We start from the raw sequence: 26,174 nt of genomic DNA, 5'->3' as shown, positions 1-26,174 counted from the left end.
ATATTCATTTATATTATATTTATTAATTTCATTTGTATTATAAATATTTGTCTGCTATTCTAAATCTCTTCAATGTACAGTCAAAATTACACATTACTCTCTTGCTGTTTCTGAAATTGATTCCTCAAGAAAATCTGTAGGATAATACTTATTACAAACATGTGGCCCCATAGGTAGAGAGCAGGCTGACAGCTTGGCAGGGGTGCGGGGGACTGGGGGGAGGCTTTCATGGAAAACCTATAAGGTAGGTTTTCACCTGCTCTGGGACATGGGATACAAGAACTCTAACACAATTTCAATATATGTGAAGTCAATGACCCCCTCTTATTATAAAACAAACATTTAATTTCTAGATATTTGGTGGAATTACAAAAACAATTAATAATCCCTAAACTTACAGCATCAATAAGTTTCTGCTTAAAGAAATTAATGTTTGCAAAGTAAATAGGAGATGGGCATCTGAAAATTTTCACTCCTTCCAGTTCATACATCTGTAAGGCAGAAAAGTAATATTAGACGGTGCCCAGTAGACTCATATTAATATCATTCAGCAAATCAAAATAAAAAGTAAATATTCCTTACATCAGAGTAATCTTTTTTATTCTTGTAGATGTTGCTCCTTCCAACATTAGCCAACGTGCTGCATTTTGGACTGTAGGGAAAATCATTACCACATGAACCTTTCATACACATTTGGGAGGCCTATAAGGCTGTCATTGATGTTTCACTAGCATACCAAAGCAGGCTCATTTTCAAAATGTAAGAGATTCATCATGAGACCCTGGAGGGCAAACACTTTGTTTTACTTATTCTACAGCTCCTAAGACAGTGCCTCCCATCTACCATATTGTGGTTTACAAAGAGGTTCTATATGCCTTTGCCATTTAGATTCTGAATATCACAGTTATCTGGTGACATAAGGCAGATATAATGACCCAGTTGTATAGATGTGGACATGCAGAAGTATGATCATTTGACTAAGACAACCCAGTCTGTCTCTATGTTTGATGAGTCTCCAAGAAATGAATGAAAATATAAACAAATAAATGAATGCAGGAACATTGCAATATAAATGTATTCTGTCAGTCAAGGATTAACTTTAACTATGATACTACTATGATCTGAAACTCCTTAGCTCTTAAAAACCCTTATTTCTCTGTCACACATGTAATCCTCCTTAGGCTGAGTGCTCACGTGGTAGTAACATTACACAGCAGAGATTTAAGAATCAGAGAGATGTTTGCACTGGGTGACTGCTAAGAAGCAATCATTCTAAGTGGTTTTTGTGGAATTCTAGGATGGGAGGGGCCTTTCAGAAATTCTCTTAATTCAGCTCCATGTTTTTCAGGTGGGAGTACAATCTAGCAACCTATAAAGAAGAACAACCCTCCACTAGACATGGAGAATATTACAATCTTCTCAGTCACACGTCCCCATGTTTAAAAAATCTAAGGCAAAGAGATTTGTATTATTTCTTTGAATTGGAGAGCAAGCAGGGAGCAGACCAACAGCTGGAGGGCCCTGGGCTGATGCTGTAAGTTCACACTGTTCTGTTGCCCTTCGGGGGTGAGCAACCTGGGGAAGAACAGACCGGCCAATCGTGATTGATTTGCATGCCTATCAGCTAAACTACTTTCCCCTTGACCAGTGACAAGTTCTTTTTCCTTGGCACTGACAGGTTCAAGTCTACGAGGATACAGAGTGTGACAGTCACTCACAATTGGGTCCTGAACACGATGGTCAGGAGCTGAAATGCCACGCTAGCAGCCAGGCCTAAAGCAAGTCCCAGGACAATGACAAAGATGAAGGTCACGATCCAAATCAGCTGCAAAAAGAAGGCATATTGTAGGCAAAAAGGAGTCAATTGTAGTCAACAGTACAATTGGCTCTGATTCAAGTACAATGTCTTAGGTCCATTGGTATGAGAAAGCATAAACTTCTAGGGACAACAGCAGAGGTTGGAAGTGTACAAAAGAAGCAACCTGCCTCCAGAGGTCATTTCTGCTGGCTCAGGTTCTGAACCACAGAAACACAAGCAGATATTTAAAAAATCCAAACAGAGAATGCATCTATTGCTAATCCCATCCCTGAACGAGTTAAGTAAATGATTGAGTCTATCTATCACAGCTAAAATTTCAGAACCAGCTGTTGTTCCTTAGAATTAGCAAATTAGTTGGTATATAATGTACTAATCTCTTACTTTTGGTCTGCTGATTTCCTTAATGGCTATGATTGCTATAAGAATCTTAGTATGCCAAAGGGCTGTGAATATTTCCAACAATTATCTAGCAGTAACAAAAAGTAAACCAATTGTAGTTTATTACTTAATGCTTGTAAAGGACCACAGGATGCATTAAGCACTTTTATGCCACAGACTTTGACCCGATATAATTATGGTCTCTGCTTCTTACAGTAAGGCATGCTTAGAGCAAGGGGAGCCTTTATAGAGTATTTCCAAAAGTAATGTTCAGAGTTTAAGTTTTTCACAGGTTCTCTGGTAACTAACATAGAATGTAATGAAGAACAATGTAATCAATGTAATGAAGAACAGTGTAACAGTATAATGTAATCAACGTATACCCTGAACTTCAGAGTTTCTGTGCATTTGAGATGACAGAGAATTTTTAAAACAGATCTAAGGAAGTTGTCCACTAGTGTTTCCTGGAGCATCTCCTACTTGCCAGAAGCTCACCCTTTTCTCTTAAAATCTCAGAGAATGATTATGAGAGTATGAAGTTTAAAGATAGTAAATAAAACAAACCAAGGCCATCTTAACAGCTATATAGAAACAAAATTTCTCTTAGTGTACAATATAAATATGCATTTTACATCAGCACTAAATACTATCCTGATTTCTTTCTCAAATAATGTTGCCTCTGCTTACACAATCATACTTATCCTTTTGCCACAATCTTCGTATTTCCGTGAACTGCATCAGCATTCCCTTTAAGTTTCCAAGAGCTAAAGCTGCCAGGACAGACTGTGAAAAACATAAATTGCAGATGTACTTTCAGATAACCAATAAACCATACAGAAGCAAAGGTGAAAGTTATAGATAAGTGAATCCTTTAAAGGGCCTCAAAGCAAAGGGTACACCCTTCTCTTGTGTGCAATACCATGCAAGACACACCAGACCTTTCTTGCCACAGTGACGGTGACATGCCGTGGATGGTAGGAGATGATCTGACAGCACATGGTAGTAGCCTGTACCTTGGGCCAGTGAAAGACAGATCTTAAGATCTATTACAGAAATAAATTCTAAACAGAGATAGTCTTTATTGGAAGTGAGGGAGGGGGTTCTTTGTTTTAAAAAGTTTGGGGAGCTTGGGGTACTGGAATAAGAATTCAAAACTTTGATGATACACAGCAATCATGCCATTTTGAAAGAGGAAGCTGAAGATCATAGAGAGGTTAACAAAGATTTGAGACAGACTTTCTGGGACAGTGTGAACCATACCTGGCATGTTCCCGGCTATATCCCTAGAACTGACCGTGGTAAATAAATACAGGAGGGGCTTAATAATTATTCAATGAATGAGTGAATTATTATTTTCCAAACTAGTGCTACTTATCCAGTAACACAGCCTCTTTTACAAAGCCCTGTCGTAGATTGCACTGCAGAGCAGATTCACTACGAGACCTGGGTAGGGAGCTCTTCAGGAGCTCAGCAGCACTTCAGGCTCCTGGTTCCAGCAACGCCCAATGCCATCACGTGCCTCACAGGAATGAAGACAGTTAAGGTGGGGAAGGCTGACTAGCCAAATAAGCTCTCTTTCTCATTGGATTTTAACAGAATGGTAGAGACATGCCCCTAGTCCTCACCTTCAATTCAGGCTGTTCCATTCTGAATGGACTATAAAATTTGTATGTGGATTACTTTCACACCATAAAAGCACAGTGTACAAGAAAAAGCCAAACAAGTTTTTATTTTCATATCTCAAAGATCATTGAATTGATCTGAACACTTGATTTTCACAGGTAACATTTACAATTTAATATCTAACCAGTTATTTTATTCACTGTGAGAACATAGGTCATTGTTTAGAAGGCTAAATATAGTTTTAAGTAACTTTAAAAAGGAAATTGCACGCAAATAAATGCCAGTTCAAAATGGTGAAAAATGAAAAAAGTCTGTCATTTGGTTAACAGCACTATCTCAATGTCAAAGTACTGGTTTTGATGTTGTGCTATAGCTGTATGAGATGTCAGTGCCATGGTGCCTGGGAGGGCTCCAGAAGACTCTCTACAATACGCCTCCTGGGTTGGGGTAACTTTAGGATAAGCATGTCCAGTGCTATCTGCACAAGAGACATAGTTTTCTTTCCATTAGGCATTATTTCTCACCTGGTCAGTATTCCACAGAAAAACAATTTAAAGAACCCTTAAAAAATAAAGATTGCAGAGCATTGAGAAGCAATAGAAAGGAATTTCACCTGGTATCTACATTGTAATTGACATAAAGGGTTACATAAATGTAAAATGCTTAGGACTCTGCTAATGCTTACTTAGTAAGCACCCAAGAAACATTTGTTAACTAGCTATCACTATGGGTTATTTTGCCCTCCTGTGATAAAAAGAAGCAAAAACAGTTACTCGAGTGAAACAAGAACATTACAGACACAGTAATCTGAAAAGAACTTGTCATGTGAATCCTTTATAGAAGGAGTTTTGATTAACAACCTGGACAATGTCCTTGGTTATTGTTTATTCACAAGAGGGATGGAATTTTATATGGCAGTTGTTTCCTTAATTCTCCAAGTTGATGTGGGTGAGGGAGAGCCCAAGTGCACACCTGGGAGAAGCACAAGAGGGAAGAATCCTCTATGTAGGGAAGCTGTGTGGGCATTTACTTGTGTGGACATATACATTCTTATATTTCTTTGGGGTTGGCTTATTGACTCCTTTTATGCCATTCCTTTGGAAATCAGAAGGTAAGTGTATGGAGAACACATATTTTTGGCAAACAGTTCTTTGCACTGCTTGAAACATAGGCCCAGTGAGGCTCTTTGGGGTGACTGCACTGGGAATCTAGAAACTCAGGGCCAAGTGCACATTCCTACTACCAATAAACAGGGAAAAAGACCTAGATGTCAACCATCCTTTGTGATATGTGACATCTCTACATCTTTTGTAGTCAGAAGTGTAATAGAATGTTCATATGATAATAATAACAACAGTATTAGCCATAAATTATTTGGTGTTTATCATGGGCCACACAGTGAGCTAACTACTTCACCTACTTATTTTATTTCATTTTTTTGCATCCACTCTGTGAGGTGGGTGCAATTTCCCTCCCTATTTTACAAATAGGGAACTTGAGTTTGAGAGAAGTAATTTGCCACAAAACACACAGATATAAGGGCCAGGATTAGGGGCAGGTCTATAGGACTCCAAAGCCAGTGTGCCATACACTACCCCACAGTCATGTTAACACCACAAAGCACAATGTATATACCATTGCCTGGTTTCCTAGAGATCCTATGTTTCCCAGAGTCTGCTGTTATATTTTGCATCTGAGCGCTGTAGCAGTTTACAAAACATTCACCTAAGGCCTCAAAAATTATAGTTCAGGAGAGCTGAACACAGGAGCAGGAGGACACAGCAAGTCTGTGTGTGGCTGTTTGCTCCCATCTTACAACCTGACAGCTTTGGTCTTGGAGTCAAACCAAACTCTGGGAGATACAGGGTGGATTGCTAAAAACAGGTTGAGTGACTGGTAGCACCATTCTCTGACTTAGAGGAGAGGCTCTCAACCTTTAAGAAAATATTTGCTTCAGTCAATTCATTTTGCAGCTGCAGTGCCAAGTTGTCTTTCTGTCTAAACACTAATTATATTTGAAGCTGTGAACATGGGAAGAGTAGCATAGATAAGGTCTTTTGGGCACGTGCATTCCTCACATTCATAAGATGCTACCAGAGGAAAAATATGTTGGCCCATAGAGTATTGTCTGAGAAGAGTCCTTAAGAGTGTGCAGTTACCTCGTTTTCCTGTTTGTTACCAGAGTTTAGAAACATGGGTCTTTGATTCATCACCCAAAGGAGGAAGATAGCAAGCCATCAAAGAGGGAGGGTTGTTACCTTTTGCAGAGGCTCCAGAAGAAATCCGAGGGCCATAATGACAATCAGCACAATGACAGCAGAGAGAATCCCAGCAACCTTTGTAGAGGAAAACATTCCCATGACAAAATCAACTTTTCCCCTGACTTTCATTCCCCAGGGATTGATGCTTGGGTCCTCACAGCAAAGATCCTAAAATACCTGTGTTTTGCCTCCAGTACTCTCCTGAATCGCTGACCTGGAGAGGGCGGTACTTGAGGCAAATCCTTTGAATGATCCGGTGAGTATGTTACCCAAACCCAAGGCTATTAACTCCTGACAAGAGAACAAGAAGGAGTTTTTATTAGAAGCGGCATCATTGATATTGTGTACACAAAATATGATGTAAAGTTGCCAAATTAGACCCAGTGTAGGCTGTAAATTTACCTGATTGCCATCAATTGGATAATCATGTTTGAGGGAATAGACTGTGGAGATCGAAAAAGCCACTGCGAAGCCAACGATTGCAATGCTGAAACTATCTCCGATGGTTTCTTGGACAATCGTCATGTCAGGTGTGATAGGTGGCTGAAATCTGAGATTGAAATAAAGCAAGTCTGAATGTCACCAACCTGCTTATGAACCTTCAGTGGCATCTATCCATCTCAGAAAAAGTCCGAATTCCTTAACAAGGCCCTGGTCTACACCTTCCCCCCATTTCTGCTCAATCTCTACCACTTCCCAGAATTTACACTCCAGTCATACCCAACTTTTTGTTTGTTTGTTTTTATATAAAAAACGTCACCCATTCTCTCACCTTGGAAACTTCTCATTTGCTGCTCCCTCTGCCTGAACCACTCCCCCAATCTCCATTTTTCCTTCTAGAAAGTCTTCCATCACCACCAAGGTAAGGGTTAGGAGAGACTTCCTCTGTTTCCCTAACTCTTAATAACTCTGCACCCTAATACCTTCCCCCAGCCAACTCTCCACCCAGACACCGAGCAGAGACAGACTGCCTCACTACTCTGTGACCAGAACTGAACACTCTTTATGGCATATAACAGGTGGTCAATAATTGTTGGGTAAATCAGTGGATAAATGCAACCTAGAAAGAATGGTGCCTCACTTTGCAGTACGACTAGCAAGAATTTAGCATCACTGAAAACTTTGGAATCTGTTATCATATTGTTGAAAAGAAGTAATGCTGCTTGAATTTGATATGGGATTGTAAATACAATCTAATGATGCTGGTATCTGATATGATTTTGCTAGTATAATCAAATTACAATGTATACTTATATCTGCATGAGCAGTGTGCAGAATATCGTAGGTCACACTTACACTATTACATTGGGGTGGCAAACTATCATCCACAATGCTTCTTCTAGTTACCCATAGATGAAGGCTTTTTGGGGAAACACAATTCTGAGGCAAGGCAAGCAAGCAAGTCTGTTTTGACTGTTGCTAACATAACCTCTCATGAAAACCCCTTAGCAAACACCTGGGCCTTGGACTCTGCCCTGTGCTCCACAGAGTGGCTAGAGACAACTCTGGCCCTGATGTGTCAGAGAAATGTACAACTTACAGAAGATACTTTTGTGCTTATGCCTCATGAACATAGAGCAGTTAAATGATATTTACTAACTGTATTATAAACAGTGCAAATGTCTCCAACTCAACAGCAATTTACTCCAATGCCCAGCTCTTATAAAAATCTAAAACTTATTAGAGGTGAGTTAATTGGCTGCATTCAACTCTTTCTTAATTGCTGTTCATGTTTTATGCATATCTATGTTTAAAATTTTTTCAGCTCTAATTTGAAAAAGTACTATTGTCTTATACTTGTAGCTTCCATGAATCAGAAAGTCAACTTGGAATATTTTGTTTATTAAATAAATCTACAATTGGTGATACAATTAAAATTTGTATTTTATATCAAAATAACCAGAAGTCAGTTATTACCCTTTTGTTCCAGCCTCTAAACACCATAGACAGAGTGGTTTGAAAACTTGGGTTCATTGCTTGACTCAGTTATTTACCTAGCCCAACATAACCAAGTGTGTCAGAAGTAAATCCTAGGCACACTGCCTCACAGGGGTATCCAACTTGTGGCCCGCAGGACGCATGCAGCCCATGATGGCTATGAATGTGGCCCAACACAAAATTGTAAATTTACTCATAACCTTTTTTTTGCTCATCAGCTATTTTGTTAGTGTTTGTGTATTTAATGTGTGGCCCAAGACACCTCTTTTTCTTCCAGTTTGGCCCACGGATGCCAAAAGTTTGGATACCCCTGCTCTAGAACATGTGCATTTGCCTACTAGGCTACATGGCCCCTGTGTAGAATGTAACAGTTAATGAATGTGAATTCCCCCTTCCTCACCCCACACACATTGTGGAAAGAGGTGCATTGACATTTAAAATATATTCATGAAGTAAAGTCTTTAAGATTGTAACTCAGTAATGTGTTATCTTTTATTTTCAAAACTTCTGACAAGGTCTCCTTTAATTTAACAAAGCATAATTATTTGAAAATTGCAGTGCAGAGAGAAGCCCTAGAAACAGTCTTTCAGCTTCAGCCTAATTCTTACTGAAAAATATTTTAAATTGAAAGTGAAGTTTGAGATTCACTGAGTGTAATGCATGAATATCTGGTGATAAAAATATGGTTTTGCTTAAAAATACATACAACTATATTTGCTTTTAAATGAAGTTGGCCAAGATGGAGGCATAGGTAGAAACCCTTTGCTTCCTCACACAACCAAAAGGAGAATAACAATCAATCTAAAATGAATAACAACCAAAATCACCAGAAAAATCTAACTGCATAGAACTCCAACAACCAAGGAATTAAAAAAAATCAACCAGAACAACCAGACTGATAAGGAGGACCTTGAGGGCTGACTCAAAAAAACCTAAGCCAGGTGGCTGGGGGACAGGGCTGATTATGTGAAGCTTGCCAGAGCTGCATGGGAGGGACTGACTTAAAGGGAAAACTGAGATTCAGAGCTGACTGTGGGCTAAGGCTGGGGTTGCCCCTGTGAGAAATACTTCCAGTCTGATATGAGAGTCTGCTGGAAAGTGTGCTATAGACAAGCAGGCGAGCTGCACTGTTCCCTCTCTGGCCCCTCCCCCACAGGCAGTGCAGCAAAGAGGGCTGCCCTGCTTGGGTGAACAACTAAGGCCCTGCCGTTTTACAACCTATCAGCTGCACCAAAACAAAGAAATATGGCCCAAGTGAAAGAACACAGCAAAAACTCAGAAAGAGAACTAAGTGGTGAGGATATTGCCAACCTATCTGATGAAGAATTTAAAGCTCTGGTAATCGCTCACAGAACTGATTGAGCATGGTAGAAAAATGAAAGATACCCAAAATGAAATAAAGCAAAATATTCAGGGAACCAACAGTTACAAGAAGGAAACCAGGATTCAAAGCAATGATTTGGAACAAAAGGAAGAAATAAACATCCAACTGGATCAGAACAAAGAAATAAGAATCCCCCAAAATGAAGAGAGACTTGAGGATTCTCTGGGACAACCTGAAATGTTCCAATATCCAAATTTTAGGGGTACCAGAAGGAGAAGAGCAGCATCAAGAAATTGAAAAGTTATTTGAACAGCTAATGAAGAAAAACTTCCCCAATCTGGTGAAGGAAATAGACTTCCAGGAAGTCCAGGAAGCCCAGAGAGTCCCAAAGAAGTTGGACCCAAAGAAGTTGGACCCAAAGAGGAACATATCAAGGCATATCATCAAGGTAACCAAGATTAAAGACAAAGAGAAAATTCTAAAAGCAGCAAGAGATAAGGAGACAATTACTTACAAAGGAGTAACTGTCAGCTAATTTCTGAAAAGAAACCTTACAGGCAAGAAGGAGCTGGAAAGAAGTATTTGAAATCACAAAAGGCAAGGAAATACATCCATTTAGAATGGAAGGGCAGATACAGTGCTTCTCAGATAAGGTCAAGTTGAAGGGGTTCATCATCACTACACTCTTATATGAAATGTTAAAGGGACTTATCTAAGAAAAAGAAGATTAAAAAATGAACCACAAAATGACAACAAACTCACAACTATCAACAAATGAACCTAAAAGAAAAGAAAAACAATGAAAATAAAAACTAAGCAAAGAACCAGAAGAGGAACAGAATCAGAGTAATGGACATTACACAGAGGGAGTTCAGTGGGGAGGGGGAAGGGAGAAATAGAGGGGAAAGGTACAGAAAAGAAGAAGCATAATTGGTAGGCATAAAATAGATGGAGAGGGAAAAATGGTATAGGAAGCAGAGGACTCAAAGAACTTCTATGTAAAACCCATGAACATGAACTAAGTGGGGGAATGCTGGAGATTTGGGGGGGCAGGGTGGAGAGGAGATAAAAGGGAAGAAATTGGGAAAAATGGAAGCATAGTCAATAAAAATACTTTTAAAAAAAAGAAGTTGGCTATGTTTAAGTCAATGCATACAAATGCTGATTCACAGAATTATAATACACCTTAAGCATGGGGAGGGAGGTAAGTCTTTTTATTTTATTTTTTATTTTTTTAATGGGAACACAACTTTTCCTCATAAGTGAGTTGGGAGAGATTGATGTTATATGGTCAGAGGGCAGAGAGAGGAAAGAGAACACATATCTGGAATTCCCTTCTCAATCCGATAAACGCAATGGGATACATTTTCAAATTCCTCATATGAATTAGACCCTCCATCCCTTTGCAGTGGTAAGAGTTGCTCTGGCTTTGTTTTGAATTTGATCATGAGAAAGGACAGAGCGTGCCTAACCAGGTTGCTGAAGCTGAGTGCCAGGTATTCCTTCCAGTGTCTCTTTTGAACTGTTGGATCTTGGCTCCAGTAACCTCAAACAAAGCACTATGATTGTTTATAGTAATTTCTGGACAAGGAAATCTGGTTTCGTTTTTTTTAATGAGGAAAAGCAGGTTTAATTGCCTATTTTTCTACTTTCACTACTTCACTTTTACTTGTGTTTGAGTCCCTGTTCATCTGGTTTATAAGTTCTTCCACAAGAAGACACTTTGTTATATTAAGAACTGCAGACCCTTATGCCCTTTGTGGCTCATTCCTGAAAGGACAGTAGCAAGCCTTCTTCATAAATGCAGATGCAGGGAGGAGTCTGACCTGGATTATTGTGTTTCAGCTGGTTGTCTTCAGTAACTACTGTGTACTCTCTAATTAGTGCTTGGAGATACCATCTCAAAGGAAACACTTACCCACTTTCCATCTCCCCAACCACAGTCACATTAAACCTGTTTCTGAAGTCAAAACCATAGGACACACCTGTTGCGATCACAGTCTGCAAAGTTGAAAATTTCCAAAGTTAGAAATGTAAGATATACCTGAGTCTTGCTTTACAAAAAATACCATTACCTTGACCTAAGAATTCAAGCCCAGGCTTTGCTACTTTTTAAAAAACTCTGAGGCATTTTTATGTCCCACCAGAGTTGAGAACCATGGCTCTAATTCAAATGGGTCTATCAGCTTCTCCAAGACCTTGCCCTCTGTACCAGTCTTGTCTTAAATGGACAGAAGCCCAAAATCCTATAAAAGGAAATTCTTAAATTCAGAATAAAGATACAACTGTACTAAATGTTATACCCAGAACCTGCAGAGATGGCATCTGCCCCACTAAAACCTTGCAGGTGGTGAAGGGCATTCAACATAAAAATATGTGACTAATGGATTATAAAAGAAAGTTTTAAAATGATCAATTACCAGGATGAATTCAATGGGGATGGGCACTGGAAGCTTGTCTTTGTAGCACTGGTTTATTTCTTTGACCACAAATAAAATGAAGAGGATAATCAAGGCTGTCACAAGGTCTGCAATATTAGTCTTCTCTATTTGTGTGAATATGGAATTTAGTACCTAAAGTTTTAAAAGCAAAAAACACCCATATATTATAGTAATGCATAATTTGATTACATCACTCAATTATTTTAAATAGATGAAAATAAGCATTGAAGCAAAAGAACTGACATAGATTGATAGCTATTCTCTGCTCTGCTAGGAAGGGTAGCATAGATAGAGTCAGCACCACATTGATTTAGGAATGATTCTGAAATTTTTGCTGGGAATCTCTTTGGGTAGTGTCAAATTTTCTTGGACATTTTTCACATTTTTAGAACTGGTCTCGTCTACTCTTAAATCTGTTTGGCCATCAATTTTTATTTCATAATCATCACTATTGCTCTGTCCAAGGAATAACCTCTGATCACTGATAGGTTTTCTTCACATTTATCCCTTAATTCATTGTCTTTTTTTTAATTAAACCCTCTCACATGTTTTAGTTTACTCTCTGTGTCAGTTTTGGAAATGAGTTTTCTGGATAACTGCACTGTGCATAATCTTAATTCTTGAAGCCAGCTGGATTCTATATCCATAGGATTTGGAAGGCTCAAGTAGACCTAAACTAGACCTTAAGTTGCTCCTAGACCAATCCACTTTTGGAATAGCTTTGGATGGGGTGAAAGAGTGTTGGTTCTAATCTGAAGCAGGTGCTATCTCAGACTCCCAATGTCTATCTTGATAGAAGCACATATATGTCCAAAGTTAGCAAAAGGAAGGTAATAACAAAGATCAGAGAGGAATCAAAGAAGTGTGGACTAAAAGGACAATAAGAAAAATTAATAAACTAAGAGGTGTCTTTTGAAAAGATAAAGAATAGACAAATATTTAGCTAAATTCACAAAGAAAAAAAGAGAGGGTACTCAAATAAAATCAGAAGAGGTAAGAAAACTGTTCTACAGTACGTCTTCTGTAGGAGGGAAGACCCACTGTTCTATTTACATATTGGCCAATTTCCTTTTGCTTTATGAACAGGATGTATAAAAGAGTTAGAAGAACTTCAATTCTAAAAGAATAAGAACTGCTTTTTAGAAGTAGGGAAGCATTCTCACTCAATTAGCACTTTTTTCAAAATAATATTTTGAGAAAATTAAAAACTTGGAACAAAATATTAAAGCTTTTTAATAATGTATATAGATTTTTCTTTTTAATAATACTTAGGTATCAAATATAAGAGAAGTAGTACTTTATTTCTGTTGTTCACATTAGATGTACAGTAGATGTGGCTGATTTTCAGTATTCTCTTTGTCACTAAATTTCTCTTAATGTGAATAAATTTCACAGCCTATGTGTTTCTTGAAAATTGTAGGTAAGCCCCATGGCAAAGTCATTAAAGGGAAGTTCTCACGGAAACATGAAAGTGAATTTCATGTATTTAAATATTTTTTAAGCAAAAGGAATACTTACTTTAAAAATTGAAAATGGATCAGTGTATGAAAGGACATTTAGCTGAAAAATAAATTTGAGTTGGGAAACCAAAACATGAACAGCGGCAGCTGTGGTGAAACCACTGATTAGGGATTCAGATAGATATACCACCATGAATCCGATCTGCAGAACCCCCATCAGCAACTGAAAAGAGAAAGGCAATTGTTAGTATAGATTACGAGTATACTTTAGCAAAGTGAAAGATCAGCAGATGAAGTAATCAAAATGTAAAGGTTCGGCCAATACATATAAGTCTTAAAATAGCATCAGTCCCTGTCTCCTGAAACACCTCTCCTCTCCCACTGCTCTCCATCCCCCAATGTGGAATGTTACATGCTGTTCAAATAGCATGCAAGTCCAGCACCCGCTCCCCAAAGTAACAGGCTTATCTACCCTCCTCTTTTAAAGGTATCTTTAGAAGACTTAACTAAAGCTTTCATAGCAGAATCTTATCTATTTTCCTCAACAATTTCCCTAAGTCATTTTAAGTTACACTTTCTAGCTGTTGTAGCATGCATAGGTCAGCATCCATTCATATTACCTTTTGTAAGAAATAAATAACTGCGTGTTGGACATCTGAAGTCCTCAGTTTCAACTGGGGGAAAAATGGTTAATTGCCCCAAAGCATCAATATTTTGCGATCAGGTGAATGGATAGATTTTTCTTCCCCTGGACACTTGGCCTGCCTTTCCATTCATGTCCCTGAATGCAGCCAGAGCTGTGGACACACAAAGGCACTGGGTCCAGAAATGTCTTAGAAAGAACTGATGACACCAATTGTCAATAGAACACACCACTTACACTTTTGTACAAACTGACTCTTTCTTTAAGGAAAGGTCTTAACCAGTAATATCAATATTCATAAACTTAGACAACATCTTGTGCAGTCCATGACATTTTCACCATCAGCAGTGGTATGGCATGGGGAGGAGGCACTAAGTCCCTCTGTAAACCTCTTCAGCTTTCCCAAAATCTTTGATATGGACAGTTGAAAGTCTGAAACTCCAATCCCTTCCAACTAGATTACGGTCTTTCAGGAATTAGAAAGAAACAGTTCCAAAGCTTCCAGTTTTACTCTTACTTGCATATAGTTACATCTAGTGACTATACTGAATTCAGCATTTCACGCCTCACCACGTGTCTTTCTGTTCCCACTTTTCCTACTCTCTAGACCCATACTCAGTCATCTTTGCAATGTGGATCTGCTCCTTTATTTCTGGCTTTGGTGAGTGACTCTTAAATTATTTCCCGTGGGCCATGAAAGGAGGGCTACAAATCAAATGGAAGAGTGGGGAGGGGTGGCAAGAAGGAGGAAAATCAGAGAAATGTTCACCAGTCAGGAAAAGCAGATTGGGGAGGGTAGATTATATGAGAAAGTGCTCACCTGAATGATTCCAGAAAAAACTGTGACCGTTGCAGCCACCATCACCTTATAGTCATCTAGTGATGTCTCATTACTCATTGAGTCATTAAAGGAATCGGGGGTTAATCTTGCAACTGTTACTCCCATCATGGTACTCAGAACTGGAAAAGGACCTAATTCACAGAGGGTGAATTGTGGTCAATAAACATCTTCCTAATGCACAGCTGTCTTTCAGTTTTAATTCTTATAAGGAACTATGATTTGTCTCCTGGATTGTGTACAATTTGAAATTGGTACAATATGTGGCTAATGGAATTCACAAAGAAAAGGCAGTATGAGCAAGGATTAGTCCAGGAACTCACCCGCAGATATGTGTCTAGAAGTCCCCAAGAAAAAGTAGACTATGACTGGGAAAAAGGCTGCATATAACCCATAACGTGGAGGGATGTTGACCAGCAGACCATATGCTAAACCTGTAAATACACAAATATCAAGGTCTTTATTTTTTGCAAGGGGAATCATAGAAATTTTCATTAGATTCTTTAAATATTTATAACTGGACACCAAATATGTTACTTTATTAACTCAAAAGCAGCAAAGATGTAAATGTAAGAGCTAAAACTATAAAACTCCTAGAAGAAAACAAGTGTAAGTCTTTGTGATCTTGAATTAGGCAATGCTTTCTTAGAAATGATAACTACAGTGAGCAATCAAATTAAAAACAAATAAAATGGACTTCATCAATAATTTTAAATGTGCATTTCAAATGATACTATAAAGAAGTGAAATGTCAACCCATAGAGTGGTAAAAATTATTTGCAAATTATATTTTTAATAAGGGTCTAGTTTCCAGAATATATAAATAACACAACTCAACAATAAAAAGACAAATAATCTAATTTTAAAATATGCAGAAGGACTTCCAGTCAAGATGGCAACATAGGTAAACATGGCTTGCCTCCTTCAAAAACCACATCAAAATTACAACTAAGCTATAGCATGACCATCACTCAGAACCATCAAAAATCATGTTGAGTGGAAGTCTGGCAAATACATAATCAAAGAAACCACATCCATCTAGACTGGCAGGAGGGGCAGAGGTATGGAATGGATTAGTCCCATAACCATGGGTGGTGGATAAAAATTCTGGAAGGATAGATATCTCATGAGTGAGGGGTCCAGCCCCAAAACAAACCCCCTCGTCCAGGGTTCTAGTGCCAAGAAGATATGTCCTCACAACTTCTGGCTGAAAAACCCACAGGGATTGAGTTGGTGGAAGAAACTTCTGGGGTCTAAGCAATTCCTCTTAAAGAACCCACACACAGACTTACTAAGACTCACTCTCTCTGAGCTCTAACACCAGGGAAGCAACTTGAAAGGCACTGTTAGCATACAGGGAGGAACTAAAGAGTCTGGTATCAAGGCAAGAGCTGTGGGACAGCTTTCTTCCAGACAGAAAGGCGGGCAGAGGCCATTATCCCTTTTCTGAAACCTCCCCACACAGAGCCACAAAGCTGGCAAGCAGGCACCATATCTGAGACTCCATCAACCTGGCTAACACTGTTTGCCCTGCCCTGGAGACCCCCTGAGATTTCCTCCCACCCAACTATGGGTCCTCACAAACTGTTAACTGAGTTTTCCATATGAATAGCTGATCTTGGCTCATGCTTCACAACTTGTTAATTCTCTCAAACAAGGAACAGCCAGCCTGAGTAGGCCCCCATCCCCCATACCTCTTGCTTAGTAGCCCCAGTCATGGCACTAGCACCAGCCAGCCTAGATTCATAGCTGGGCTTCACTTGGGAATCTCCAAGCCCAGCACAAGTAGCAGCCATCTCAGATTGATTTATAGCTCATGCAGGGTACCCTCGGGCAGAACATGAGTGGGTATTGAACTTGGCCTGTACCACCCAGGAAAACCCAGAGCCTGCATTCCCAGTGGACAGCTACAGACCACACTGGAGCACCACCAGCCTGCCCCTGCACAGTTTATCCTCCACAGAGAGCACAGGTGGGCAATCTGTAGTTATGGCCAGTCTTTGTTGCTGACTAGCCTGGGTAAATCCCTCCCATTGACCTGCCACACCTATCAAAGCTCAACAAGAGGAGGGAGTATTCAGCCTACATGAAGATAGCGCCTTGATCAAGTACCAGGTTGGGTGATAGGGGAGGCTGTACCTCTAGACCCCATAGGACACCTACATCATTAGGCCACACTACTAAGACAGGGCAGCTCTGCCTAATACACAGAAACAAACACAGGGAGGCTGTCAGAACAAGGAGACAAAGAAACATGGCCCAAGTGGAAGGACAGATAGAGAAAGAGAACTCCAGAAAGAGAACTAAATGAAATGGAGATAAGCAATCTATCAGATGCAGAGTTCAAAACACAGGTTATAAGGATGCTCAAGGAACTTAGTGAGGACCTCAACAGCATCAGAGAGATCCATTCAGAAATGAAGGATAAACTAATTGAAATGAAGAACAATTTACAGGGAAACAACAGTAGAGAGGAAAGCTGAGAATCGAATCAACTATTTGGAACAAAAGGAATAAAAAAACAATCGATTATAACAAGAAGAGAAAAAGAATTAGAAACAATGAGGGTAGTATAAAAAGGCTCTGGGACAACTTCAAGCAGTCCAACATTCCCATCATAGGGGGTGCCTGAAGGAGAAGAGAAAGAGCAAGAAATTGGAAATCTATTTTAAAAAATAATAAAAAAACTTCCCTAATGGTGAAGGAAATACACATGCAAACCTAGGAAGCACAGAGAGTCCCAAACAAGAGGGATGCAAAGAGGCCCACTCCATGGCACATCATAATCAAAATGCCAAAGGTTAAAGAGAAAGAGAGAATCTTAGAAGCAGCAAGAAAAAAATCAGTTAGTTACCTCCGGGGAGTTCTCATAAGACTGTTAATTGATTTCTCAAAAAAAATCAACTTGAATATTTCTTGATTTCTCAAAAGAAATCTACATAAATATTTTTTGCCCATCCCTTGCAGGCTAGAAGGGATGGGCAAGAAATATTCAAAGTCATGGAAAGCAGGGACCTACAGCCAAAATGGCTCTCTCCAGCAAAAATATCATTTAGAATTGAAAAGCCAATAAAGAGTTTTTCAGACAAGGAAAAACTAAAGTAGTTCATTATCATCAAGCCATTATTATATGCAATGTTATAGGGACTTATTTAATAAAAAGAAAAAGATCAGAACTGAACAATATAATGGCAGTAAATACATATCTATCAATAATTGAATCTAAAAAACACACACAAAAAACAAACCTAGCAAACAAGAACACAGATTCATGGATACAGAATGCTTTTTGATAGTTGTCACATGGGAGGGGTATTTGGGGAATTGGTTGAAGAGGTGAGGGGATTAAGAAATACAAATGCATAGTTACAGAATAGTCAGGGGGATGTAAGTACAGTATAGGAAATGGTGTAACCGAAGCCTTTATACACATGACCCATGGACATGAACCATGGTGGGGGGATTGCCTGAGGGAGTGGAATATGCTGTGTCAAGCTGGGCAAAGGTGGAAAAATTGGGATAACTGTAACAGCATAATAAATAAAATAAAATAAAAAATATATAAATTAAAAAAATGTGTAAAAGATTTAAATAAACTCTCATAGAAGATATATACATCTCTCATAAGCATCTGAAAAGGTGTTCAATATCATTAGTGAGTAAATGCTAATCAAAACCAGAATGTGACACCATTTTTTACTCATTACAACAGTTAAAATTAAAATGGCAGACGATAACCAGTGTTCACCATGATGTGAAGAAATCTGAACCCTCATATGTCACTAATGGGTTACCATATGACACAGGAATTACACTCTAAAGAGAATTGAGACATATGTTCCCACAAAACTTGTACATGATGTTCATTCCTAATAGCCACAAAGTAGAAATCAAAGCAACCCAAATGTCCATCAAGTCATGAATGCATAAACAAAATGCAGTCTATCCATACAATAGAATATTATTTATCCATAAAAAGGAATGAAGCATCCATACAAGCTGAAGCATGGATGAACTTTAAGAACATTCTTCTAAGTGAAAGAAACCAGACACAAAAGACCACATATTCTGTGACTCTATTTATGTGAAGTGCTCAGAATGGGCAAGTCCATAGAGACAGAAAGTTGTTGCAAGGGGTGTGGATGGAGGGGGAAATGGGAAGTAACTGCTAATGAGCAAGAGATTTTGGGGGTAGTGGTGGTGGTAAAAATATTCTGGAATTAAATGTGACCTTGTGAATATACCAAAACAAACAAACAAACTCCACTGAACTGTACACATTAACAGAATGAATTTTATGACAGATGAATTATATCTCAAAGATGTTTTTACCTTGCAGAACACACACCACCCCTGTGCTGATTCCAGAAACAATGTCACTGAGTAGCCACTCCTTTACCCGGTATGCTGGTAACCAAGATGTTATGGGGAGCAAAGAGAGGGCAATTTTCCGGGCCTTTTCTGTAGAACAGCTGAAAACATTGAAAGCCACAGGTCAGTTAATATCAAACTTTAAGTTTAGCACCTCATCGTGGGTAGAAAATTGGTAAAGATAATAATATTTTAAAGAACAGACTAGTACTTTTACTAACTTTCCCACAAACAGTCACTTCCTTACCTGTATCAATTGCCCCTGGCCACAACCAAACAATTTTTAAAAAGAAAAATGCTGCTTTTCTTCAGCCATAATAGACCTTATTTGTCATCCTCAACTAGAATTGTTCAACATTTCAACTGAGAATGTGCCTCTGTCCTCATCTATTAGTCCTGTGATATGGAAAGACTCTGTTGAGAGCTGAGATGGTGTGCATTTCAGAGTCGACCTTTCCAGCTCTGGCAGGAAAGTTTGGAAACCAAAGATAAGAAGACTCTGAAAGCTGTGGGCTAGAGCCAGAAAGGAGAGCTTGAAAGTCTGAAAATTTAGGAGAAAGTGTTGCATTTATTTCTAATGTCAGTACCTTAAAAAAATGATCTTACCTACAACACACTTTGAGATGATCCAGAAATGTCTTATGATATCTGTGTTTCTTCTTATGTTCTTCCCCAAAAGCATTTGCAGAATACACTGGCCTGGCCACAATGTACTGATTCCCAATGGGCTCGATCATTTTGCTTCTTTTGAAGGCTGTGGTAAGTGGAAGACCTTTGGAACGATGTGGCAAACCTTCTTCTTGCCTTTAGCAGGTAAAAATGCCAGAAACCAAATGGAGCTTGCTTCTTAAATAACTCAGAGATAATGTGATGCAATTTACAGATGAGTGAGCTCTGGACTGAATGTTACCACCTTTTGAGATCAAAAGAGGCAGGATTAAGGGACCTGGTTGTGTTCTGAGACGCTGATATTCCAATGAGCTGGACACTGCTCCTTTGGGTAAGCGAACAAAAGCTTTTATTTATTATTAAAAGACCACCAAAAAAAACAACAATAGAAATTGACTTCATTTACTAATCAGTGAGTGCATTTTTACTTGTAAAGTAAGATCTTCTCAAGAAAATGAATTTTAGTTTTTTTCTTAGAAACAGTTCCAAAATTATGGCATTTGAGGGGTTGGACAGATGAGATTTAAAGTCTACTCATTCCCCCTAACTCCAGTCAAGACTGTTCTGTTTTATCCATCAGAATTTTTTGTAATACCTTGGCAAATGCTTTTAATGTGTGCAATTCAAGAATATTATTTATTTAAGTTATTTTTCTATTGTTTCTGGCAGTTGAATAGAGTTTAACAATTTATAATTGAGGAAACTGGCATAAAGCATTACTTGGTTACTTAGTTCACTAGTGATGAGATCTTTTAAAGGAAAGATCTTGGGCAATTTACTTAACCTCTCTGAGATTCAGTAATTAGGATAATAACACTCAAGTTTTAGGGCGATTTTGAAGATTAAATGAGAATGTTTTCAAAGCATCTACCTTGTGCCTAGCACACAATATGCAAATGTAGTTATTATTCTATTAGCATTTATGCATGAGGTGTTTACATTTTTTGTTCTTATCTCAATCTGTTATGTTTAAAAGATCAATTTTGCAAAACCTTTTCATGGTCATTACTTATTTAGCCCATACAATTTTTTTGAGGCACTTACAATTATTATTGTTCTGTTCTTATGAAGGAGAAAATAATAGCACACTCCTCCTCACAAAAATCTAAGTACTTTTTCTCAGGTTATACATCTAGTAGAGTGACAAAATGTGAGTTCTGTTTTCATACTTTTTGGCTATTTCTTCCTCAACATATAGATTCTCTATTGTCCAATGTGAACATAATTAAAGAACATTTTAAAGAATAACTATTAGCGTTTTTCTCTCTTATCTTCCCTGACCACAATCACAATTATTAATGGAATTATCTTGAACTAGATTGTACCTTGTTACATGGTGCTGTCTCATAGCTTAGGAATTTTCAGCATGTTTGCAAAGCTCAAGTTATAACCAGGAATCAGATGCTAGCCTCACCTTCTGTCCCCACCTGACCTTTCTTTGACCATCCATTTTTCTTTCCAATCCCATTCCCTGGCCTTCTTCTAAAGTTCTCTCCTGACCTTCTCTCACCTTGATATAAAGCTTCTTGCCACCCTCTGGCTTTACCTCCACAATTTAAGTCCCTTTGAGCTTTGCTATGACTGGTAGCTTAGACTCCCTTATCTATTCTTTCTGATCCTCCTCACACCTCAAGCTGCTTGTTCTCCCTGCTTCTCATCTCTCTCTCCTCTTCCATCCCTTAACCCCCAATTCCAGGTGTCATAGCTTACTAGCTATATAGTTCTTCCTACTTTCAGGAAAACTTGTACATGAGGTAGAATTGACTTACTTATTATTGCTGTGCATAGCACAGATTTTTCATCCTGACTTGCCAATTACTAACAGTGTGGTTGGAACATTAACACTTAAGATCGAATCCATGTTAATGACTCTTGACACCTTAGTGCTCTGGCAAAGGCTATTTGGAATATCCTTCAAGAACAAATTTAGTCCTGTGAGGTATGCAACCTAGCCAACATTAAGATGAAGAAAACTCAGGTACTGTGTATTCATTTGTGTTAGATGCTTTCATGAACAGAAAAAAAAAAGATTCCAGTATTTTGTTGCTTTAGTCATACTTTCACCAAGTTGTTCAGGAAAACTCACTAATTCTCTTTTTAAAAAAAGATCCAGTAGGGGAAAATCCATCAAGGAACATGTATAAAGGACATACGGACAAAGCCAAAGGAGGTAGGTTCAAGGGTGGGGATAGGTGGGGTGAAAATGGAGACAACTGTGCTTGAACAACAATAAAAAAATTAAAAATTTTTTAAATGAAAAAATAAATCCTGAAAGTATTCCTTTTCTTCCTTTTGCTCTTTATATTTTCTCCCTGCTAAGTCATGGTCTAATTTTTTTTTTTTGTTTGCCAGTGACCAAGATGGCAGAAACAACTTCATTTATATTAAGCTTTCTTCCCTGAGGATGCCCTTGGCTGGCTGTTTAGTGGGCTCCATCATACCTCCAGCTGCATGAAAGGACTGAACTCTGGCCATCCTGCCACAGACTGGAAAATGCCTCCTCCTCCTCACACCAAGAGCTGAATAAAAAGGTGAGTGCTCAGCACAGAAATCAGGACAGCTTACAAAATCTTTTCAGAATGAGAGAGAGAGATCTGTGTTTCTCCTCATGTCCTTCCCCCAAAGCATTTGCAGAATACACTGGCCTGGCCACAATGTACTGATTCCCAATGGGCTTAGAGAGAGACCTAATGGACACATTCTACCTGGTGGTTTTTCCCTTACTGCCCTTCTGCTCCCCAAAGCTGTTGTCTTACATTCCTCATGTGATTGACAACCTGACCCACTGGATCAACCACCCTTTGGTGACTCTGCTGAGAGATGTTCCAGGTAGTCATGAATCGATGTCATTCTCCATTTTATCATTTCAGGGGTTATTGAGAATGAGCTATATTACTTAGAAATTAAAAAGTGAATTTCTTTTTTAAAAAAACCCTGAATGAGTTACTTTTCCCCCAGAAATTCTTGAAAAACTTTCCCTTGGTTCCCAGAATTACAATTTTGTTTCAAATATTAACACCCATGTTAATGTATACCTTTACTGGTTCTGTTTTATCTTGGTGCCTTGAATTTCTTTCTGGGTTCCTTAGGGTGTCAGTGGCTTTTGAAGGATTGAAATTCATTCTCAGGGACATTTCCTCCTAAAAATTTTAGAATTCTGAGCTTTGTTGGTGTATATTTCCACTGTTATTTCTTTTTCTATTATGTGTTCTTTTTAAATATTTGGTTTATTATCTCTCTCTCTCGCTCTCGTTCATTCTTGGTCCTAGGGCTTAGTCATACACGTTTATCTTTCTCTGCTTTTCTTTTTAGTTTTTCCCCAGAAGAAATTTAATTTTGGGATTATTTCTGAACTTCAGTTCTTTTCCAATTTAACTATTCTAGTTTATTAATAAGTTGATATTTCTAGGGATTAAGATGGGTTTGTGCATAGTCTTCCTCCCCTGCTGGTTCTGCCCACCTCCAGCCTGCAGGCCGTCCAGCAGGCCAGTACTGCCTGGCTGCCAGCCCCACTCCACCGAGAAGTTTCTTACACCCTGACCTTTCCACTCCTCAACACTTACCTATTCAGTGTTCTAGTCTTTCAGGGGTCTGACCTTGCAAACATGCTCAGAAGCAATGCTAGTATTTTTCTTTCATTAGTGATAATTTGAAACCAGGAGGCAAGCAGGTGTGGAAAGTATTTCCCAGCCTGTTCCCGGCCATGGTAGATATTTCCACCACACTCATAAGGTGGGCTTTTGGTTACCCTAGCCCTCAGTAAGGTCTCAAAATACTCCTGTGCCAGTCCATGGAAAAGCAGAAGTAAGCCAGCCCTATTTCATGAGTTGGTCCTTGGACAATGGGAGATGTCTTGATAGCTATAGTTGGGGGATGAGTAAGAGAATAAGCAGAATAATTGCCCCAGTAAGCACCTTGAGAGGGGCCCCAATCAGCAGCCAAAGGGGAACCAGAATTCAATGGTACATATCTCTCATATTCTGGTTGCTGTCCAGCTGGGTGGAAGCAAGCAGATGGTGGTATCAGAACTTGAGAGGGCCAGAGAGTGATTAGGAGTAACTGGGCTGGTGGTGGGGTATGCTGGGAGTGGGTGAAAAGGATATCAATACAGATGTTGGTAAAGAGGGGTCAGAAGGGGTCAGGGCTGGGGCAGGCCACAATTTCTAGTTAAATCCTATGATTCCTGTGAGCCTTTGTGACTTTTGAAACACAACAGGGTAAGGAATTAAACTATATTATATATGTAAACCTAAACTGGGTAGCTATTTTCTTGGGAGATATAAGTTATCATCTATAACATAAAACACATGACTGTTTTTCACTATCATTTAGTGATGATTCTTTGAAAACTACCATCATCTCACAAACACTTCCAGCTTGTTTCTGAAGTCATAGCCTCTCCGGAGAGAGGGGAGAGGCCGACACAGAAGGTGATTAAAGGTGATGGGTCTGAGGTGAGGATCCTGAAGATATGAAAGCAGTTCCTCCAAAGAATCCCAGAGCAAGATGACTTAAGGAAAGAGTTTGGATATTTTTTAAACTAAAATAATAGGGATAATTAACACACCTCTAGTTCAGTGTCTTGTTTACTTCTAAAGTCTGTTTATGTGTCAATTTGTAGTGGTTTGATAACATCTTCTAGAAACTTAGTTTTAACTTTACCTTAGTTCAGGTACTAAACTTATTATTATTATTGATAATTGGCTCTATTGGCAATTATTATTACTGGCCATGCTGCTGAAAAACTGTCATACCTAATTTAGTTAGGAGGTACAGCTGAGGAGAGGTAGAATATGGCAGGAAAGTAGGCAGGGCTTGCTTTGCCATTGCCTGTGTTGTTACAGGCAAACACTTCAAACTTTAGTGTTTCTTTCTTTTTTTATTATTGTTCAATTACAGTTGCCCCTATGTCACCCCTCCCATTACTTAGTATTTCTAATGGTAAGAGGAAATGCCATTACCTTCCTTTTAGGGCTGTTTTTAAGACTGAAAATAAGGTATGGACATAGGAGAGACTTCTTAGCTTTAATTTCATAGGTAAAGGCCTCAGGTCTGAGTTTAATATCGACTTAGTATAAACCTAATTTACAACTGCACCTATATGACAAAAATCATTTGGAACCTGCCCAACAGTGTTAGTGTTGTAGTGTTTTCTATGACTTTCTGTTTACTCTGAGCTTTTCCAGAATTAACATTTTTCCATTCTCACCCATTTAATTTAACTTAATTAGAAAGCATCTACCTATGGCATACAAAGTCTTTGATATTTTAGCTCCAGCCTATTTTACAAGCTTCTTTGCTCCTCCTCCTCCTTCACAATTACAGCAGTTTCCTAGCACACCATGATACGTACCATCTCTATGCCTTTGCACACATTTTCCTTTTTCTGTGCTCTTCTCCTTCAAAACCTCGTAAATTCGAATTCATCCTGAAAAATACTCAGCTGTCCCTGACGATGCTTCATTCCTTCAACAACTATTGTTTGTCAGGAATTACTTCCTAACATAATTGTATAAGATAAAAATATACTGTGACAGCTTTGTGGGATCCCTTGAGAAGAGTTCATCATTTCTTTCTTGTACATACTTGTACTGTCATGTGCCACATGACAACTTTTCACTCAATGACAGACTATATATATGATGGTGGTCCCATAAGATTATAATGGAACTGAAAAATTCCTATCATCTGGTGGTGTCATGGCTTTAAACATTGTAGCACAATACATTTACTCACATGTTTGTGGTGATGCTCATGTTAACAAACTTACTGAACTGTTGGTCATATAAAAGTATAGCACATACAATTATATACGGTACATACTACTTGATAGTGATAATAAAAGACTGTGCTGCTGGATTATGTATTCACTATGCTATACTTTTTATTGTTGTTTTAGAGTATACTCTTTCTACTTATAAAAAGTTTGCTGTAATACAGTATGCTATGTTACCCAACAGTACCCTTATATCTCATGTTTCCTGAGTCCTTTGATCGTTATCATTCTCTTTTATGCTTGATTTAACACTGTGTTGTTTTGTTCATCGCGTCCCCTACGTGGTGAAACAATGGTGAAATTGCCTATGATACATTTCTCAGAATGTATCCCCCTTGTTAAGTGAAACCTGACCATATATATTTGTATCCCATATCATACTGTATTGTTGTTCACAAGTTTCCCCAATAAGACTCAGTTCCCTAACAGCAAGGCCTGAATCTTAACCATTTTTTCTTTTTTGCATAGTAATTGCTCACAAAGGCTTCTAGAATTAAACCAAATTATAAGCAAAAGATATAAAAAGATATAATGATAAATGATATAGTCCTAAACCCCAAAGTTCATGTACATAGGAAGAATGCCCAAAATAACTGGTACAGATAATGAAGTGTGAGAGGAAGGGATATGAAT

General features: G+C 38.6%; 1 protein-coding gene across 1 annotated transcript in view; it reads right to left on the bottom strand.

Annotated features, from left to right (window-relative positions):
- The window catches only part of SLC26A3 (solute carrier family 26 member 3), a 29,851-nt gene extending 9,968 nt beyond the window's left edge, over positions 1 to 19,883 (bottom strand). The window contains exons 1-14 of the mRNA XM_037150477.2: positions 19,703 to 19,883; positions 19,058 to 19,197; positions 15,049 to 15,159; positions 14,708 to 14,859; positions 13,303 to 13,467; positions 11,764 to 11,916; positions 11,262 to 11,344; positions 6,484 to 6,631; positions 6,259 to 6,372; positions 6,079 to 6,156; positions 2,885 to 2,980; positions 1,719 to 1,825; positions 583 to 652; positions 399 to 491 (exon numbers count right to left, since the gene is read on the bottom strand). Coding sequence (XP_037006372.2) covers positions 399 to 491; positions 583 to 652; positions 1,719 to 1,825; positions 2,885 to 2,980; positions 6,079 to 6,156; positions 6,259 to 6,372; positions 6,484 to 6,631; positions 11,262 to 11,344; positions 11,764 to 11,916; positions 13,303 to 13,467; positions 14,708 to 14,859; positions 15,049 to 15,159; positions 19,058 to 19,197; positions 19,703 to 19,833 — 1,641 coding nt within the window. The 5' untranslated portion in view covers positions 19,834 to 19,883. The remainder of the gene's footprint in view (positions 1 to 398; positions 492 to 582; positions 653 to 1,718; positions 1,826 to 2,884; positions 2,981 to 6,078; positions 6,157 to 6,258; positions 6,373 to 6,483; positions 6,632 to 11,261; positions 11,345 to 11,763; positions 11,917 to 13,302; positions 13,468 to 14,707; positions 14,860 to 15,048; positions 15,160 to 19,057; positions 19,198 to 19,702) is intronic.
- Between the last annotated feature and the right edge of the window lie 6,291 nt (positions 19,884 to 26,174).

Source organism: Artibeus jamaicensis, unplaced genomic scaffold (assembly GCF_021234435.1).
Source record: "Artibeus jamaicensis isolate MK-2021 breed Jamaican fruit bat unplaced genomic scaffold, CSHL_Jam_final contig_834, whole genome shotgun sequence".
Taxonomy (NCBI): Eukaryota; Metazoa; Chordata; class Mammalia; order Chiroptera; family Phyllostomidae; genus Artibeus; species Artibeus jamaicensis.
The sequence above is the reverse complement of the archived record's forward strand: the minus strand, read 5'-3'. Positions and strand labels throughout refer to the sequence as shown.